This window comes from Ursus americanus, chromosome 2 (assembly GCF_024610735.1).
Source record: "Ursus americanus isolate L20-20 chromosome 2, mUrsAme1.1.p, whole genome shotgun sequence".
NCBI lineage: Eukaryota > Metazoa > Chordata > Mammalia > Carnivora > Ursidae > Ursus > Ursus americanus.
In genome coordinates, this window is record NC_142128.1 from 66105648 (window position 1) to 66123676 (window position 18029).

Sequence of the window (18029 nt, forward strand, 5' to 3'; positions counted from 1 at the left end):
CTTACCGAGTTTTCTTTCACTCCTCCAACCAAACTCTGGATCTCTCTCTCTAGACCTCCTGTTGGCCTCCTGATGGCTGACTCCAGAGTTCCCAGTCTTTATCTTGCTAGATATTTTGAAGGCATCAGCAACTGTTAACCACTCCATCCATCCCTCCTCACGTTTTCCTCCTTGGCCTTTGAAATACCACTCCAGAGCTCCTCTTCTCTCTGGCCCTGCCAACCTCCATGGTGGCACTGATCACACTGCTAGATCCTCTACTTCTGCCTGATGTTCTCTGTGTCTCCACTGGGGTCCTGCCCCTCTATCTCTATTCTCTGTCTTTGTGGGTGACACCCACCCAAGTCACCCAAGCCAGACACCTGGGAATCACCCTGAAATCCCAGCTCTTTTCATACCTCACATCAAGCACCGAGACCCTTGGACCGCATATGCCCTCCTGGTGTCTCTTGCCCCCACTTCCTTCGCCACACTCCCATCCTCTTACCTTTGACACACATGATGTCTCATAGACACTGCAATCACGTCCCAACTGGTCTCTGTTCAATCCATTCTCCATGTTGCTATTACAGTGATTTTTCTAAATCTCTGTCTGATCCTGTCAGTGCTCTGCTGAAAACCCTTCCACATGACCCCAGTCAGTCTATATGATCAGATCCAAAGTCCCGAGAGCAGCAAGGCTCTGGACGATCAGGCTCCTGCAGGGCTCTTGGATGCCAGCCAAATGCTGAATGTTCCCTAACTAAGTGGCATGCCATTTTCTAAGCATGCCACACCATTTACGACCTCCACACTTTACATGTGCCATCTTCTGTGCCCCAAAGGCCTTCCCTCCTTGTCACGTGATAAATTCCTACTCAGTCTGCAACATCCTGCAGCTCAGGCACCTTCTGCTTTGTGACTAATTCATTGTACCTCCCACCCCCACCCCACGGCCCCCAGCAGAACTGAGAGTGTCCATCTCTGTTCTACCTTACACCTGCCTCTCTGGGGCACTGAGCACACTGGTAAAACTGTATGTTTAAACTAAGGATTGGAGACCTTTTCTGTAAAGATCTAGATCGTAAGTATTTCAGGCTTTGTGAGAGCTTCATGAGACATACAGTCTCTGTCACAACTACTGAACTTTATTACTGTAGTGAGGGAGCCACCATGGACAATAAATGAGCAAATGGGCATAGCTATGTCCCAATAAAACTTTATTTACAAAAACAGGAAGTGGGATGGAATTGGCCTGAGGGCTACAGTTTGCTTGCTGCTGGCTTAACCTTTTGTCCCTCTTTGTGGAATTCTCTTGTTTTTTAGAGAGAGAGAGTGCACTTGCATGCTGGGGGGGGGCAGGGAGGGGTAGAGGGACAGGGAGAGAGAATCTTAAGCAGGCTCCACACTCAGCATGGAGCCCAACCCAGGGCCTATCTCACAACCTTGAGATCATGCTTGTGCTGACATCAAGAGTCATATGCTTAACCAACTGAGCCGCCCAGGGGCCCCTGGAATTCTTGAGGCTTAGACCATGCCTTGATCATTCTTGTGTCCCAGTGTCTGGAATGGTGCCTGGCAGGGAATATTTATGGAATGGAAGATCCAAGTAAAGGCCTCAGTCTTGCCACTTATTTTTTTGTAAATTACTTGTTTCCCAAGCCTTTTAAAAATTTTCAAAAATGGAAATGAATATTCCCGCTTCCGATGGTTGTTGTTGGAGAATCAAACGGAGAAAGCATGAGAAAGTGAACCACAACACCAATTACGCTGCATTTACTATTCTTATTGTGTTCCTTCCTGATGACCTCAAGTGACTCCACTCCACACAAAACTTTTCTTTTCTTTTTTTTTTTAAAAAGATTTATGTATGTATGTATATATTTATTTATTTAGTGAGAACATCAGTCAGAGGGGCAGAGGGAGAGAGATTCTCAGGCAGACTCTGTACTGAGCATGGAATCCAACATGGGGCTTGATCTCACAAACCCGAGATCACGTCCTGAGCTGAAACCAAGAGTGGGACACCTAACTTAGTGTGCCATCCAGGCGCCCCAAGTCCTTTCTTTGAACTTTGGGTAAACCTAAGTCCAAGAGAGGGGCTGTGACCTGCCCATCACTCTGCCCATCAGGTGGCTGGTCTGGGCTTAGCGGCAGGCCACTCTCTGCTCTACAGCATCCTCCTGCTCCAGGAGGGAATCCCCAGGGTGAGGTTCCTCAGACCACACCTCCTCTCCCCGTCACTCCACTCATCTCACAGATTCCAGATACCACAGGGGCCTCGGCACACAGTGTGAGAGAGCGTGCGTGCAACAGGCAGATGGCTGAGATGGGAGGGTATTTTCTGAGTTAGAACCACCAGAAGCTGATGATTGATTGGTAGTGGGCAGTGAGAAGAAGGATGGCATCAAGGTTTCTAGGTTGGAAAACTGGATTAGGATGATGCTAAAGATTGGTATCAAAAATACAGAAAGGGGAATGACCATCTGTTAGTGGTTGGGGCATAGGGAGAACATGAGCTAGGAATGGAATATGTTCAGTTTGATGACTCAGAGCCATGAACAAAGCAGTTTTGCAGGTACTTGGAGGCTGTGCTCCTGAACGAATGATGCCTAGGGATATACCAACAGATTCGTAGCAGGAGGCCACATGCCAGCAATTAGTTCTCAGAATAAATAACAAAATGACTAGAATAGTACTACAAAACCCAACTAAGGAATGCATTCACACATCACTGCCACAGAATGTTGTGAGGGAACAGAGAGATAATAAAAGCCCAACAGAGCCTACATAAAACTCCACCATTCTGCATTAGAAAAAAGAAAAAAAAAGCAGTAGGGCTTATTACTACTATAACCATCCGGAAGCAACCTGTTTGGAAATCAGAGAGGAGAGCTGAAAGACAAGAGACGATAAAGGCACCTCAAAATAAGAAGTGGGGCAGGGCCAGGTGTGTGGGAGCTGAACAGCTCAGAGGTGGCCCACCCTGGGACGGAGGGCTCCCACAGACAGGCAGGTGCCCCTCTTCACTGGAACCCGGAACTTAGGGCTAAGGTATTTCTCAGCTAATTTGTTCCCAATACAAACCAGTTAACAGTTGCAAATGATTTATATATAAATATAAATCAGTGTCTCAGGTGGCTAGGGGCACCTGGATGTTTCAGTCAGTTAAGCATCTGACTCTTAATTTCAGCTCAGGTCATGATCTCAGGGTCCTCAGACTGAGCCCTGCTTCCTGGCTCTGTGCTCAGTGTGGAGTCTGCTTGAGATTCTCTTTCTCTCCTGTTCCCTTTGCCCCTCACCCCTGTGCTCTTGAGCTCTCGCTTTCTCTAAAATAAATAAATAAATCTAAAACAAAAAAAATGCAGTGGCTCGGATTCCCACTACAATAACCACATTCCCACTCATATTCCGTTTTCTTTCTTGAAGAAGAAACAAAGAGCCAGTGTATGTCCTGCCTGTGGTCATCTTCTATCATATCTGTCTGGGCAGAGAAAGTGGTCGTGGGGCTGGCCTACACTCTGTGGGCAGCACTCAAGTCCCTGTGATCTGGCTCCCACCCCGTGGAGCCTCTCCTCCAGCAGGACCCAGTCCAGCGCTGGGCCCCGTGCCACTCCCCAAACAGGTCAAGTGCCTTCTGTCCCTTCGGCCACCTTTGCTCCTGCTTCGCCTAGGCCAGAAATGCTATTCCTTTACTTCTCTCCAGTGCAGATTCCCTTCTTCACCAAGGCCCTGAGCGGTGACTCCCACCCCCCACCCCAACACTGACCCTGCTTTCCTGCTAATAGTAGGCTGCATTTCCCTTGTATTCCCCAGCATGCCACCAAACTCTGTTCCAGCAATCATTTCTTCCTGCCCATGGGATTCCCATGTCTGTCTCCTGCATCAAACTCTGAACTTCTTGAGCTCAGAGTCCATGTCTTGCCTCCCTCTGAAGTGAGACAGTACAAAAAATATGTGTTGGATGCGTGAAAAGCCATCTGATCAGATATTCCTATCCTGCAGACAGAGATATTTATCCCATCAGCAAATCAGTATATTATAAATCCTAGGTTAATATCACATAGGAAAAAGCCATTGTTACAGTATAAGCCTGAGTCATGAAAACAACAGTAATAACCAAATAAGAGCATCTATCCAGCATCCTCTCAGCAGACACTCTCATCTCCTTCTTTCTGAAAACTGCCCCCCAACCCTCTTCTCAGAGTTTTCTGTCTGATCTGTCAGGGCTACCCTATTTTCTCTATCCCACAGACACGTCTCAGAATCTAGGGACTCAGCTACACCAGGCACTAACTAGTCCCAGAACTGCTATCCCCTCCATTCCCAGCCTGCCTACTCCCTCATCCCTAGGGCTTCAGTGTAGCTGTCCTGGGTTCTGAAGTCCACCTGGGGCTCAGTGTAGCTGTCCTGGGTCCTGAAGTCCACCTGCAGCACAAGCACTGCCCTGGGCGCTACAGCGGACCCTCCTCCCCGCTCCCCCTCCTGCCCTCTGATCCCCACCGCCACCTCCCTTCCATCTCTCTCATGCCAAGGAATAAACGATGCAACAGATGGTGACCCAAGCCTGTTCCGCTCCCTCTGCTCACAGGCATCTGAAGGCCAGGGGGTGGGTTTCCTAGGAAACTGGAAATGCCCCCTACTGATGATCATCAGCCTGTCCCAAAGAGACAGAGCACCAAGCAAGGAGGAGAAAGACAGAAGGATCTCTGGAAGAAGACAAACGTAGAAGGGGGAGCAGCAGGGAGGAGTCCTTGGCTTCCTCTTCTGGGAGCACTTGCCAAAAGATTACGTCTCCCCACATCCCCCTCCTCACCCCCACGGAATGACCGCATGTCTCAGCATCTTTAAGAAAGTGTCTGCCCACACAATGCACCCACCTCCCACTCTCTGAAGTGCTATCTGTAACTACACCAAACCCTCTGGGGCACCGAGGCTTGACAGCCTAAGAAATCACTCACCAGACTGCTTCTAGACACTGGCCTCTGCCTATGCCCAGGAGGAGAGAGACCCAGCTTTCTTGCCTGCATGGTGCTGAACCAGTTGTCTTGTAGGATTTTTCCAATAGCCAAGGAAACCCAGTATATGGGATTCGACTCCCTCCCTTCCCCCACCTTCCTTCTCAGGGTTGGAGGGGGGTGGTCTCCATCTGCTCAGTGGCTGTTACAGCCTTGGCTCCCTTTCATTGTCACAGGGAGAGAACTGGGAGGAGTAAGGGGCTGTGTTTAACCACTGATAGTGATCCGGTTGGTGGCAGTGGCAGGCAGGGGCACCAAGCAGACCCAGCCCCTCCTCTTCTTGCCTCGGCTAAGTTCACAGAGGCCACAGGGCTCAGCAGGAGTGGGGGATGGGGAAACAAGAGTATCAGGTGGCCCTTGATTCCCACCTGGGGAGGGAGCCAAGGGGGACACTAAGATTAGGGATTTGGCTGAAAACAGCTGTTTCCTGCTCAACACCCAGAACTAATCTATAGGTTGAAACCTGAACCACTTGGCTATTTATTAAGCTGGGGGTGAGGGAGGGAGAGAATGGGAGAGAAGAAAGGGGGAAGAGGTCCTTCCCTCACGGTGACCACCACAAATATCTAGTGGAATATCCAGTTTTCACACCAGGCTCTATAGGAGCACAAAGTACTTACCAGGCACCCTGGTACTCATAAGCCACCAGGCAGGCTGGGGCCCCACAAGAAGGCTGCACCCACCAAGAAAGTGTAGCACTTCCGGGGTGGGGGGGGGCGTGCTTGCATCTAACTGTTATGGCATAAGTGGTTGGGTCACCAAGCCAAAGGAGCTTGGACACGGAGGCCTACAGAGATTCTCTTTCCGAACTGCACTGTGAGGGTCTACCACACAGCTTTTAACCATCTCTTTTAGGTTGTTCTTCCTTATTTTTTCTCCATTACAACACCACCACAATGAACATCCTTGTACATATAGCCTGATACGTGGAGGAAGCAAGGTTGCTGGATCATCTCATCTCTCCATCATCTCATCCAGGCCAGCTGCAGCCTGGCACATCTTAGCCTGGCCTGTCACGGAAGCCCAAAGCATACAGGTGGCCTGGTCCATATTCTGGTCCTGCTGACAGCTCCCATATGGGCCAGCGGTTGCTGGCCACACTGGGGAAGGACACTGCTGGTGCTACAATCCAGCCAGTTTTCTGAAGTTCTTTGGGGCTGTGCATTTTCTCCCCCTATTATTATTGCTTATTTTTCACCCTCCAGGAGGCAGGACTAGGAAACATATGTGGAATGGGACAGGCTCTCCAATGTCGTCAGTGTAGCTGAGGACTAGCTGGGCTAACATGTTGTGCAGGGGCTGGCTTAAATAAGGTTTGTGGCTATCTGTAACTTTCCATGTTTCAGGCTCCACTCACTGGCCCTGCCTGTGGTTCATTGAGCTCTGACCAGTCTCCTTCCATAGAAAGATTAGCGGGTAAAGCAGCATGTAAAGGAAACAGAAGTTAACATGGATGGAGAGCCCCCACCTCGGAACCATCAGCATAAACCAAACTGATGTCAGGAAATGTGGCCTGGGAGGATGGGTAGGGAACAACCCCCTTGGGGAGGAATTCTGGCACCTTCAGGAAGGAGAAAGGAGCTCCCACCTCTTTACAGTTCAGCAACCTAGCTTCTCACTGTCTGGCTTCCCATCTTCTACCCTCAGGGAGAAAGTTTCACAGCAATTAGGCGCACATCTTTCCTCACAGCTGGAGAGAGAGGGTTGTGAGGCCCCCACCCCCTCCTGTCTCCCCCCGCCTGTCATTAAAGGAAAGTGGCTCAGTGGAAGGCTGGAGGGGAAGTGATATAATCCTATGTGACAGGTCTCCAAGAGTGGGGTCCAAGATTTGGGTAGGGTAAGAAGGAGGGACCCGGGAGGGAGAAAAGATGGACATTGAAGGTAGAAGGCCAGAAAGAGAGGCTTGTATTTAGTGTGAAAAGTCAGAAGGTGACACAGAGTGATCCCATGACCCAGCAATCCCACTCCTGGGTAGGTAACAAAGGGAACGGAAAATATATGTCCGCAGGAAAATCTGCACAGGAATGTTCACGGCAGCATAACTGACAACTGCCAGAAAGTGGAATGACTCAAATGTCCATCACCTGATGGATGGATAGATAAAATGGGTACATCCATACAGCACACTACTGCTCAGCCATAAAAAGGAGTGAGGTGTGGAGGCAGGTTACACCATGGACGCCCCTTGAAAACATTGTGCGAAATAAAAGAAGCCAGTCGCAAAAGCCCAGGTACTGCATAGTCCCATTAATATAAAATGTTCAGAGTAGGTCTATCTGTAGAGGTAGAAAGTAGATCAGTGTTGTCTAGGGCTAGAGAAAGACCACAGTGGGGGGAAGGGGAGGGACCCCTAATGGGTATGGGGTTTTGGGGGGTTGGAGGGCAAAGGCAATGAAAATGTTCTTGAAATTAATTGAGGTGATGGTATGGGAATTATATCTCAACAAAGCTGTTTTTATAATATCAATAAGAAAAAAGCATTACATAAGGAATGGGAAGGCTTTGTTAGAAAATTGTGATATTTCAAAAAGGAAAGTGATAAAATTTACAAACGTAGTTTCATATGTTGAAAGGGATTTAATGAACTAAGTTTCTTTTTTTAAGACTTATTTATTTATTTTAGAGAGAGAGAAAGAGAGAGAGTGCACGCTCTCCCGCAAGTGGGAGGAGGGGCAGAGGGAGAGAATCCTTAAGCAGAGGACCCTGAGATCATGACCTGAGGCGAGACCAAGAGCTCAACTGACTGAGCCATCCAGGCACCCCACTGAACTAAGTTTCTTTCTTTCTTTCTTTTTCCTTCTTTCTTTCTTTTCTCTTTTCTTTTCTTTAAAGATTTATTTATTTATTTTTGAACTAAGTTTCTTAATGGGATCCAACAAATGCTTGTTAAAATTTATGAGATTTATGAAGAGAATCATAAAATTTGTCAGTTGATAAGTTTAAGGAAGAATTCATTTGGGGGACTGGGAACTTTAATACCCTGGATATTGATTTAAAACAAAAGACGGAGGGCTCCGTGTTTGCATGCCACCTTTGGCTAGTCACCGTGCTGTCCCTCACTCCACAGTAAATGGCAAACTGCTGTACGGAGGGCATGCTGCGGAGAGAGCAGGTAGGAAACTCAATCCCACTCAGAAGTTTTCCTAAAGGAAGACCGCTGTGCATTGAAGCCCTAACCATCTTTCTTTCAAATGCAGCTTCCTACCCCAGGCACTGACCGGGGGGCTCCCAGGTTCCCTGAGTGGGGTGCCCCATGTGGAGTCCAGGCCACTGTCCATCCGCGGACCCACCATCTGGATCCATCTGCTTACAACGTCACTCGTGTGAAGCTGCTTACTCCATCCTCTGTTTGTGGGATTATAAGCCTGGCTTCATAGACCGAGGTTCTGAAGCCACTTGAAAACCACAGACTGAGCTCAAGCAGAAAAAAAAAAGAGGGACAAGATTAGAGGAGAAGCTTGTTTGGGGTGCAAGAGATTGGACCTTCAGCCCCTTAATCAGACTGTGAGCTTCCTGAGGGCGGGGGCAGTGGCTTCTACCTCGTTCCTGTGTCCTTCACAGGAACAAGTGCCTGTTGTTCAAAGCCGAACAGGGCTGGGTTTAGTCAATAGAGGTGAAAAATGAACTAGCGAGGAAACCCTGCAGACCAGGGGAAACACACCAGACACGGATTCAGAGATATGGCTTCAAGAGGAAGTGACGAAGAATGCCTCTGGCATGTGCAAAGGTCATGGGCTTGGAGCCACGCATCTGGGCTTCAGTGCCCCCTTGGCCATCCACCTGCTGCGTGGGCTTCAACAATGTGTTCACTCTCCCTTAGAGCCTCAGTTTTCTTGCCTTTAAGAGTGGGATGAGGACACTTATTAAAAGGTTGTTGCGATAATTATGAATTAAATGGATTATTTTGAGTCAATTCATTTTACATCAATTAGCAGGCTAAAGTCTATATACAGCATCTAACCCAAGGCCTGGCACAAACTTGGCATTCAAAAACCACTGGTCCTTTCTCTTATCCCCCACGTTACCGCTGGTGTATGGTGTTGTTACATGGCTTTGGATGACTTGGGCTTTCGAATCTACAAGTCTGCTTTGTAGATCTGCAAAATGCACAATGCCTGTGCCAATAACTGAACATCGGCTCTGTGGCCAAGGAGTCACTATTCACTCTTAAACCCAACACACGGTTATCCGCACAGGCATTGTCTACTTCAGACCAGAGAGAAAGGGAGGCTCTTGTAAGATCCCAGACCAGCCAAAGCAGTTCTGGGCTCTCCTCTTTCCTGCTTCTGCCAGGGTCTCCTCAACCCAACACTTCACACTGCTGGAGACCCCTACCCTTTATTCACGTCAGCTCCTTCCACTAACGCCCCATGACCTATGACATCAACTGCGCCTGGCTGGAGTCCGCCCCTGAGAGGGAAAGCCGCGGCACCTCTTCGGAGGTGACTTCCATCCTGCTCTCCTGACTGGTAGCCGCTGATATTCCAAGGATAGTACATGCCCCGTTGCAGTTTTTAAAAATTCCTGTCAGACTAATAAAGGGGCACAGGGAGGAAAGGTCTAAGACAGCAGGAGGGAGTGGCATCTGTCCCCCCTCCCTCCCTCCAGCCCCCTCCATTTACATCCTAGACAGACATCAGTCTGGATCCAACTGCCATCCCGGCAGGCTTCTGCAGGCTGGGAGTGTGAAAATATGGGAGCTTGGAGGAGGGGAGGTGGCACAGACAGGGAAGGCTGCTGCCTGCGTTAGAAGATGCGCCATGTGTCTGGGAGTCTGGTGCAAAGCGCTGGCAGCTGCAGTGCTTACACCGAAGATTGGCCCCAGCGGTGCGGAGGACAGCTTTGCGTCTTATGCCCTGTGACGCACATACATCAGCAAGCAGAACGACTCTCTCTTTGCTAGAGATGCGGTCCTCTTGTTAGCAATAGAAACTCAGGTGACTTGCTGTCTCAAATTCAACAGCCCTGCTTCTGCTAAAAAGGTGGGTTTAGCGGGGCAGCAGAAAAGGCTGAGGGTGGAGGAGAGATTGCATCACTTCGGGAGAAATGAGGTAGACAGCTGTTAGGGGACTAGCTTTCACCAACCTCGCTGCTGCTGCTGCCTCGTCCCCACACCTAGCCCGCCGATCTCAGCGCACCAGGAGAAGGTAGCTAAGCACGGGTGCTGTCTCAGGGCCCAGGAATCAGTCTTGGGGCAGGGGGTGGAGACGCAAAACAGCTCCTAATGTAGCTCCCGGGCCCCTCTCCAGCAACCCACAGCCATGCGCCCTGAGCCCACGTTGTCCGAGGTGGCCTGTTAGAATGTTTCTGGAGAGAGAAGGCCCAGCTTCTCTGCAACAGGCGGGAGGGCTTAGGAGTTTGAGTGCAATTAACCGAATGGATCCATCTGGGAAGCGGAAGGCCTGGGGAACTGGGAGGTTTCTCTGCCTTGCGTCAGAGGGCAGGTGTCCGCTCCGAGGGCCTGGTGAGGACCCGGAGCTGAAGTGCTGGGGTGGGGGAGGGAGGGAGGGGAGAGATTAGGCTGAGCAGGGAGGGAGGCGTGTGCTGAGAGCAGATGCCTGGGGCAGCTCCAGATGGCAGTGGCCTCTGAACAAAAGGGGAAGAGCCAGAGGGAAGGAGGACCCAGAAACGGAGGACTGGCCCCCGTGAGGCTTCTGAAATCAGATTCCCACCTGGAACCTGGCTGGAGGCTGGCCGAGAAAAGGCTACGCAGAGTTTCCAGGAAGACTGGGAACTGGCCACCCCCAAACCCAACTGTGCGAGTCCCGGGGCCGGACTGCTGGGCTTCAGATTCAAGGGCTGGCACTTTCTTAGATGTGCAGCTTTGGGCACAGCCTTAATCTTTCTGCATCTCTGTCACCAGTAGCAAGTGAGCAACGGGCCCTATGTCATAGGTTTGTTGTGCAGATTACACGGGAGAGCGACGTCAAGGACAGAGCACAGCACCCGGCACATATGGGGAGCGCCCAGAATGTTGATTATTCTAAGGATGACGATGTTCACCATCTAAAGAGACCTGGATCAGCTCTCCTTCTCCCAGAACTTATCGTTCCCTCCATAGCCATATGGGCCTGCTCACATGTACTCTCTGTACTTTTTTCTTTTTAAAGGTTTCTCTGTGTGTCTGAAAGTCCTCTGACCCACTGACCCCTCATGACGTGCCGGTGCCCGAGACTGGAGGAGGCGCTGTGATGTCATGGCAAGAAAAACACCTGTAATTCGGGCATCTCACCTCTAGGATGGGCTCCGCTGCTAATGTATTTTGTGGACCTTGGAGAAATAACTTCTGGAGCCTCATATAGTCCTCCGTCAAACGGAATGAAGACCCCTGCCTTGCTTGCACCACAGAATGAATGGTCAGGAAAGTCAGATGACATAATTAAATGGACGCACTATAAAAATAAAGCTCTGAACCCATATTAGGGATTGCTGGTTAGGTTGGAAGTGTTCAGAGGTGCAAGCCAGCACAAGTTTGCTCGTGGGCGTGACAGCAGCTGCCAGCCAGATGTGCTAGTGGGGTGTGGTGCTGCTATCACCTGAGGAGGGGGGGTCCTCAGGCAGGAGTCTGGGGAGGCAACCTTCAGGGCTGGTGTCCAGGCAGGGCACTGAGGGGTTCTGGCGGGTACAGGGACAGACAGTGGAGAGGGCACCTGAAAAAGCGCCGAGAGGGTGCATGGTAATGCAACGCTGACTACCTCCCAATTCCGTCCCGGCTCTGTTCCCATGCTGTTTTTCATATCTTTACCTGTCCATGAAAATAGCCTGGCATACCACTTTTGTGATCAAGGCCCTCCAAAAACAGTAAAACAAAAGAATTGTGCCTCCCACCTGGCAAGGTCAGGTGTATGTTCAAGTTCAAATATTTAGTAGCAACGATTCAGTGAAAAGCCCTGTGGTCAGATGGATTTCCCAAGCGGTCCCTGAAACCTGACAGTGTTATAAAAGCAAGTTGTAGCCCTAAAAGGTCCCACACAGAAACTACCTTGATAAGACAAGTATATCTGAGCTCTGTTGATAGGGATACATAATAATAACTTTCATTGACTGAACACCTGCCATGTGTCAGGCACTGTGCAGGGCTCTTTGGACATTTAATCTTTAATCTACAAGACATCCATTATTATCCCCATTGTATAAACCAAGAAACTCAGGCCTAGAGCAGTTAGAAACACTCCTAAAGTCACCAAGCAAGTACAGCTGGATTTTGTCCAGATCTGAAATCCATGTCATCAGCATGCTCTGCTCCCATCTTTCAACCCCTCCCTTCATCCCCCCCTCCCCCGCCGCGCCCCCATTTCCAACTCCTGGGAGAACAGAAGACATCTGGAAAGGGGGCTGGAGAGAGAAAGACAAAATGCCATGCGGCAGAGGCGCCCAGAGTCAAGAATAAGAAACCTTTCTCTGGGGGCGCCTGGGTGGCGCAGTCGTTAAGCGTCTGCCTTCAGCTCAGGGCGTGATCCTGGCGTTATGGGATCGAGCCCCACATCAGGCTCCTCCGCTATGAGCCTGCTTCTTCCTCTCCCACTCCTCCTGCTTGTGTTACCTCTCTCACTGGCTGTCTCTTATCTCTGTCAAATAAATAAATAAAATCTTTAAAAAAAAAAAAAAAGAAACCTTTCTCTGTTCAGGCCTCCAGGCTGCTAGCCTGTGATCTGTCACCAGTGACTCCTCTGTTAAAACTGCAGCCTTCACTTCCCGCGTTTCCTCCCCTGCCACCCCAGCCTGAGACGAAAACAGGAGCCGTGGGCAGCAGGAAATTCTAGCTGAGAACGGAACAATGCAGACCGTGCACACAGGGTCTGCTTCAGTGATATGGGCCTCGGGTTGCTCACTGGGCCATGGACAGCTGTCCATCTGCTGGGGCCCAAAGCCCCGCCCAGAGGAGGGGTTCTCCAGACTGTCCCCCATATGCCGAGGCTGTCACTCAGGAGGCTCCCAGGTTGTGGAGGCCAGGCTCCATGGGGCAGGGCGGGGGGGCGTGGGTCACAAAGCTGTTTCCCAATTTTTCAATTCAGGTGGACAGTTGGGACAATAACAAGACTAATGCCACTGACTGAATCTGCTGGAGAAAAGGAGCTGAAGCTTCCCCAGTGCCAGCCTCCTTGCAAAGGAGAGCCTGGAGGTCTGGCTCTGTGGCCAGCTCCAGGGAGAAAGAAGGAGATGTTCTTTCACAGGACTCGGGAAGCCAAAGAACCTTGGCTCATCAAAGAGAAGAGGAGAGGCAAGAATCTCCCCCCACCCCCATCTCTGAGCCACATGCACCAGGCCAAGCCCCACTCACTCCACTCACCGTCTCTGCCTCATTCAGCCTCCTTCTTGCGATATCAGAGGCTCTCTTCCAGCCTGCAGCGGGAAGGAAAACTCCAGGGTCCCAAATTGCACATAAGTCAATCAACCTGTCACAGAGCAAAAGCATAAAGAGCCCCAGGGTCACTCTAGGAAAGAAAGAGAAAAGGCTTTGTTTTGTGGTTCGCAGTCTGTTCATTCACTGGGAAATTACATCGTTGTCCACACCCATTTGGAAAGTTTTGCTTAGCATAATGACATCTTTGTTTAAAGAAATTCAAGGCACTGTGTAAGAAATGACAGCGATTCTGCAAGGTGCCTAAACATGTTAGACTTTGGCGGTCTCTTTCATCCACAAGATCATTATTAGTGCCCTGACATCATAATCTAATCACTGATTCCCCATTCACCTAAAGGAGTTAAGCCATATCTTGGAGAATTTCTCCTACACCCATGGGGGAATTTACCCATTATTATCTCATTAATTAACTTAAGAGAACTATTAGGTTTTTCTTCCCCACCTACAGATAGTCAAACCGAGTTCATCATAAATAGATCCATAACATTGAAAGGAGATCTAATTTTAGGGTCAGGGGCATGTATTTGAAGTTCTAATTTGTTATGTCATTTAAGGAGGATCACTTCTCTGCATGTGTCTCAGTTTCTTCATTTGTAAAATGGGGAGAAGTTACTACTAGTTAGAATTTACAGGTTCAAGCCCAGTTCCAGTCCTTCTGGGCAACCATTTTACCTTTCTCCGTGCAGATAACATATCTCACTTAATCATTTGCTTTAACATTAAAATGTGTCTGCAGGAAATGGTAAAATCCACTTTTGTAAAGGAGAATGTGGTGATGTCTATCAAAATACGCCTGCATTCACTCTTGGACCGGCAATCCCAGCTCTAGGAATCTGTTTGAGATATATCCTACATGCCTATGTTGTGATCTCTACTGTTAAGAGGAAAAAACATGATAGGAAAAAGTATGTTTAATATGTTATCATTTATTTAAGAAATAAATAAGGGAAAGGGAGCGAAATGCAAAGATAAGTATCTGCTTTTTTAAAAAAGACGATAAAAGGATAAAGCATAAAATAAAATTTAAAGGGCGCCTGGGTGGCACAGTCAGTTAAGCATCGAACTCTTGGTTTTGGCTCAGGTCGTGATCTCAGGGTCGCGAGATTGAGCCCCACATCAGGCTCTGCACTCAACAAGGAGTCTGCTTAAGACTCTCTCTCTCTCCCTCTCCCTCTGTTCCTCCACCCCACGTACATGCTCTCTCTCAAATAAATAATCTTAAAAATTTTTTTAAAAGACCTACTGAGAGGGGGAGGAATGAGGTGGATCGGACAGTGATAAAAGTGGGTTTGAAATAGACCTTGTTGTGTGAATTTGCTTTGGAACGTGTAAATATCTGACATAATTATAAAAGCACAATTAATATTTTAAAAAGAAATGCCTAAAATTAAAATAAAATGCAACAAATGAGTTTATGTGTCCAGCTGGTTGGCAGTACACATAGAGAAATTAAAACACAGTAATTTGACTGAGGGGTGCCTGGGTGGTTCAGTCGTTAAACGTCTGCCTTCATCTCAGGGCGTGATCCCAGGGTCCTGCTCCGCTGGGAGCCTGCTTCTTCCTCTCCCACTCCCCCTACTTGTGTTCCCTCTCTTGCTGGCTGTCTCTCTCTCTGTCAAATAAATAAATAAAATCTTAAAAAAAAAAAAACCCACAGTAATTTGATTGAATATCCCTGGAAGAATATACCTAAGAATAAAAGGAACTGCCCCTCTCCCTGGGCCCCTCAAACCCTAACTGTTTTCAATAATCCTATTATTGATGGTATTATTATATTTTTCTTATTGTTATTCTGGGACTTTTGTAGTGTATTGTGGAATAAGTCAAATGAATTATACTACTAATGTTGCTGAGAAAGAAGATTTTCTTCTTGAAAGGTGATACAGATGTAAGATTCATGAGATCAGGTAAAAAGTCTATAGCCCTGATTGTTCACTGGAGTATCAGTATGAACTTCATATGTTTTATCTTCCACACATATGTGTGTACATGTGCACAAACATACTCTCTAGCCCTGTTCACTGTAAGACCTAGAAACAAGGATCATTCCAGGAGGATTGAGCACCATTGGCAATCAGTTTATGAACTCTAAATTCTGCCCCCCCCCAAAGGAATCAGGCTTCCTTGGAGAAATGTCTGAGGCAGCAATTGTACAAGATAAGCCTAGAACATCTCATCAAACCAAAAGAGCAAATGCAGTGTCAAAGACTATAACAGGAGTCATGCCAAAAGGACTCAAAAGCCAACCAGAATAAGGTCTCCTTGGTCAAACTGGACATCAACAAGGATCACAACTGCAATAGATTGAAACATAAATACATTATGAATCCCTACGAATATCTTTTAAAACTCCAAATAACCCATTTTGAGGATGTTAGGGAAGTACTTTGTTATTTTGAAAACAGGTCAATAAATCAAAAGAAGAAAAGGTGGGTAGGAGTATAGCTGAGACAGGATTGGCTTTGTATTGACGATTGCTGCAGACAACGATGGGCATGTCCAGTTCGTTACATAATTCTCTCCTTTGCAAAACATTTTCAAAATACAAATAAATTTTAAATGATGGAATAGTCTGAGAAACAAGAAATCATTAGAATGCTAATTCTTAAAACCCTTCCAAACCATAGTTATTTAATCCTAACAGCAGTCCAGTCTGATGATGAAGGATGTGGATATCATCATCCCCATTTCGCACTGGAGGAAACAGGAGGAATAAACCTATTGAACCAGTATTCAAGCCCACATGTTTTTATCTCAAAGACTCAGCATTCCACAGATGCTTCTTTAATATCCCCACTTGTATATCTGGGTTAATAAAAATTTCCTTGCCTATATGAGGGCACTGGGGGACTACAATGAGATAATGTGCAGGAAAGCACTTGGAAAACAAATCCTTGTACAATATTTTGCTGTCATTTAAAAATTAGGGATCAGATCTGCCCTATGAGGTTGCTGTGAGTATCAAATGAGAGCTGTGATTTGAAGAGAAATGGACAGATATAAAGACAGACAGAAAATCTTAAAGATGAGGAGGTTATAACCACTCCCAATGTTTTTATCATCATCGCTCACAGGACTTCAGGGTTAAGTGAGAAGGGAGACTTGGAATCCATGGTAAAAACTCTCCACCTGACCCGGGGGTAAGAAGGTTCCAGGAAGGACACCTGATGCTCTGAGGAGGAACCATGATCAAGAAGGCACCCGATATCCCACAGGCTGCAAGAAGAATGGCACTCAGTTACAGATGGGTGGGGACCACTCCCAAGTTGCTGGGCATCTGAGGTAGTGCCCAGCTTCTAGAAGGCCAGACACCTGCTGGGTTACAGGGGGCACAATGGGCAGTGGAACACGCTCCCCAGCAATAAGGGGCAGGCAGAGCATGTCCGAACGGTGACCAGAAGGAATGTCTGGGGTTGCTCACTGGCTCCCAAACTGCTATTCTTGGTCTTTTTATCTCGATGTCTGTGTGGGGAGTGTTTACAGATTTCTTCTTTGCAAATGTTTACTCACAGATTGTCCTTCCCAGAATAAAAGTGGGTCTGGGGAATCTCCAAGACTTTCTTGCCTTGGAATTCTATGATTCTGTAAGTGCTTATTTCTGAAGACGAACAATATCAAAACTCTCCTGAGTCCTGGCTCATGCCCCTCCTCCCCTTGGATATTTATTCTGTGTGCAGGGAACAAAGACTTATTTTGTCTCTGTTTCTATTTCTTTCTGGAGGTTCTTACTTAACCTAAGCATTTAAAAAGTTATTTTACTTTTTTTGAATAGGTAATCCCTTCACGTGATATGAAAAGATGCAAAAGAGTATAAAATGAAGTATATTAAAAAGTATATACATATATATATAAATTCCCCTCCCAACGCTGTCCCCCAGCTTCCCAGTTCCACTTAGCCCCTCTCCCTGGCCAGCCACTGTTACCAATCTCTTGTGTATCCTTACAGAGGCTGGCTGTGTATACATAGATACAGATTTTTTAAAAAAGATTTTATTTATTCGACAGAGATAGGGACAGCCAGCGAGAGAGGGAACACAAGCAGGGGGAGTGGGAGAGGAAAAAGCAGGCTCATAGCGGAAGAGCCTGATGTGGGGCTCGATCCCATAACGCCGAGATCACGCCCTGAGCCGAAGGCAGACGCTTAACCGCTGTGCCACCCAGGTGCCCCCAGATTTGTTTTTTAATTACAACATGCTATACATATTTTTCACATACCTTGCTTTTCTCAGTTAACAAACATCTTAGATATCTTTCTATATTAGCTCATGTAAGACTGCTTTTAGCAGCTGCATAGTATTTCATTGTATGAGCATATCATATTTATGTGCTCAACCCTCCGTTCTTAGACATGTAGGATGTTTGTAATCATCAGATGCGGAAAATTGCTCCAATACATATTCTTGGATATATGTGATTTCTCACACTTGCAAGACTATTTTTAGGATGACTTCTTGGATGCAGAATTTCTGGGTCAAAGGGAATGTGGCCAAATTGCTCTCCATGGAGGCTGTGAAAATTTATACTCCCACCAGCAATAGTTGAGTTTCTGCTGCTCACTTCTCCAATATGCTGTATTATTAATTTAGTTGTTTTTTTTTTTGGTCTTTTACAATCTAATTGCCTTTTGTGGTTCACTTATTATGAATGAATTTGAGTATTTTCTTTTT

General features: G+C 47.5%; 1 protein-coding gene across 5 annotated transcripts in view; it reads right to left on the reverse strand.

The window, feature by feature from the left end:
- The window catches only part of NFASC (neurofascin), a 179309-nt gene that overhangs the window by 82057 nt on the left and 79223 nt on the right, over positions 1-18029 (reverse strand). For 4 of the 5 annotated variants that reach the window (XM_087856752.1, XM_087856747.1, XM_087856755.1 and 1 more), the window contains exon 1: positions 13288-13373. Coding sequence is in view for 1 of the 5 variants with exons in the window: in XM_087856758.1 (XP_087712884.1) it covers positions 13288-13393 (106 nt within the window). In the remaining 4 variants the exon portion in view is untranslated. Of the gene's footprint in view, positions 1-13287; positions 13394-18029 lie in introns of those variants that run through there. The other variant, XM_087856758.1, reaches the window with a different exon arrangement.